Raw genomic sequence first — 2,627 nt, 5'->3', positions numbered from 1 at the left:
TCATCCAGCCACATGTTGGTTTGCTATATAGACATATTTTTGCTCCCTACGTAGTTCATATTGGAATTGGAATCTCGAAGGGAGGCATATATAGTTGCCATACCATGAATTTAAAAGAGAAACAGAATTTGCGTGACCACATATATCTCTACTCGTGAATTTGAAGAAAAACCAAATATTGGATCGAGAGAAAAAAAACTGAAAGAAAGCAGCAAATCAAACAGACAGAGATTCTGTCCTTTCATTTTACCCAAAATCCAGAGTAGAAAATGACGATGGGAGTCAAATATCGTGGAATCACTCGTGCGTAGGGCATACGGCCTCCACACGCCTGGCGGCGACCCCTTTAAATCCTGTCCGTTCACACGCCTTCGGGAGGGCATCCTCGAGAGCCCTCACCCTCCCAATCCCGCCGCGCTCCAGGGATGGCCGCCGCCGCCACCACCACCGCCACCGCCGCCATACCCTCCTCCCGTCCCCTCCGCGCGCCCCCCGCGCCGTCCACCGTCCATCGACAGCTCAGGTGCCACGCCGGCCCCAGCCCCTCGCTCCTCGCGCTGCGCCACCGCGCCGCCCGCGCCCCGTCGGCCCGGGCCCTGCTCGACAAGGTCACGCCCTTCAACTTCGGCGAGGAGGAGGATGACGGCGGCGACGACCACCCCCGCGAGGAGTGCGGCGTGTTCGGCGTCGTGGGCGACCCGGAGGCGTCGTCGCTCTGCTATCTCGGCCTGCAGAAGCTGCAGCATCGCGGGGAGGAGGGCGCCGGCATCTGCGCCGCCGGGGACGACGGCAAGCTCAAGTCCGTGACGGGGCTGGGGCTCGTCAGTGACGTGTTCAGGGACCCGGCGCACCTCGGGAGCCTCCCCGGGCAGGCCGCCATCGGCCACGTCCGCTACTCCACCTCCGGCGGCCAGGCCCAGCTGTGCAACGTGCAGCCGTTCCTCGCCGGGTACCGGTTCGGGCAGCTCGCCGTGGCGCACAACGGCAACCTGGTGAACTACCTGCCGCTGCGCCACAAGCTGGAGGCGCAGGGCTCCATCTTCAACAACTCGTCGGACACGGAGGTCATCCTCCACCTCATCGCCACGTCGCTCTCGCGCCCGCTGCTTGCCCGCATCTGCGACGCCTGCGAGCGCCTCCAGGGCGCCTACTCGCTGCTCTTCCTCACGGCCGACAAGCTCTTCGCCGTGCGCGACCCCTTCGGCTTCCGCCCGCTGGTCATGGGCCGCCGCCCCAACGGCGCCGTCGTGTTCGCGTCGGAGACCTGCGCGCTCGACCTCATCGACGCCGTGTACGAGCGGGAGGTGGAGCCCGGGGAGGTGATCGTCGTGGACCGCCGGGACATGTCCGTGTCCTCGGCCTGCCTCGTCCCGCACCGCCCGCGCAAGTCCTGCGTGTTCGAGCACATTTACTTCGCGCTGCCCAATTCCATCGTGTTCGGGCACGCCGTCCACGAGCGGCGCACCGCCTACGGCCGCGCGCTGGCCGAGGAGTCCCCCGCCCCGACCGCCGACGTGGTCATCCCCGTGCCGGACTCTGGCTTCTACGCGGCGCTCGGCTTCGCGCAGGCCTCGGGGCTCGAGTTCCAGCAGGGGCTCATCCGGTCGCATTACACCGGCCGCAGCTTCATCCAGCCGACGCAGGCGATCCGCGACCTCGCCGTGAAGCTCAAGCTCGCGCCCGTGCGCGGCGTCATCACGGGCAAGAGCGTGGTCGTGGTCGACGACTCGATCGTGCGCGGCACCACGTCGAGCAAGATCGTGCGCCTGCTCCGCGACGCCGGGGCCCGCGAGGTGCACATGCGCATCTCCAGCCCGCCGGTGGTGGGCCGATGCCACTACGGCATCGACACGCCGGACGAGAAGGAGCTGATATCCAACCGGCTGGACGTCGAGGGCGTGCGCGAGATGATCGGCTGCGACTCGCTCGGCTTCCTTTCGCTGGACAAGCTCCACAGCATCTACGGCGACGAGGCGGACGAGCTCTGCGACGCCTGCTTCTCGCGGAACTACCCAGTGCCTATGCCGGAGAAGGTGCCGGCGATGGCATCCGCCGATGATGAAGACTGACCAGAATGTGCGACTAGGGAAGTGGCTCTGTACTCCGCATGCTTCTATAGGATTTTCGGCGTGGCGAACTGTGTCGTGGCAATTGCATTCTTCATCTGAATTTTTGCAGGTCTTAAGTTTGTATCGCTGAGCGGCTAGCATTCTTGGCCTCTCAAAATTGAGGTTTCGAAACCTTTTTCTTGGGTCAATTTATATACTGTAAGAAAGGTTGACAAGTCAGGCATCTAATATTGCTTCGTCGCCGGCGTGAATTGCTGATGAATTGCATTTTTCAAGCTCCTGCTGAATCGGGAGCATTTCTATTAGTTACTTACATCTGCAAAGCGAAGCAAAAAACCTCATGTGGAGTAGTATTAGTTGTGTATTGACGGCATGGAATTGACGGCATGGAACCTCATGTGAGTAGAAGTCAACCCGCAACATTCCTAGCTTGGACACTTAGGGTGCTTGGATCCAAGGGACTATTTTTAGTCTGACTAAAAATAGTCTTTTTTAGAGACTAAAGTTTCAAGCACCCCTGACTAAAGAAAGGCTAGGACTAAAATATGTATTACAGGC

General features: G+C 60.8%; 1 protein-coding gene across 1 annotated transcript; it reads left to right on the top strand.

Moving 5' to 3' along the window:
• Positions 1-385: 385 nt before the first annotated feature.
• Positions 386-2,371, top strand: LOC119269758 (amidophosphoribosyltransferase, chloroplastic-like). The gene has a single exon (XM_037551672.1). It carries the CDS (start codon positions 426-428, stop codon positions 2,067-2,069), a length of 1,644 nt encoding a protein of 547 aa, XP_037407569.1. The 5' UTR covers positions 386-425; the 3' UTR covers positions 2,070-2,371.
• The last annotated feature ends 256 nt before the right edge of the window (positions 2,372-2,627 follow it).

The sequence above is a fragment of the Triticum dicoccoides genome, chromosome 3A, assembly GCF_002162155.2.
Source record: "Triticum dicoccoides isolate Atlit2015 ecotype Zavitan chromosome 3A, WEW_v2.0, whole genome shotgun sequence".
NCBI classification, from domain to species: Eukaryota; Viridiplantae; Streptophyta; class Magnoliopsida; order Poales; family Poaceae; genus Triticum; species Triticum dicoccoides.
This window is presented reverse-complemented; position numbering and strand designations above follow the sequence as displayed.

Excerpts from the sequence above, each read along its gene's own strand:
- LOC119269758 (XM_037551672.1), top strand. The coding sequence starts at position 426 with ATGGCCGCCGCCGCCACCACCACCGCCACCGCCGCCATACCCTCCTCC.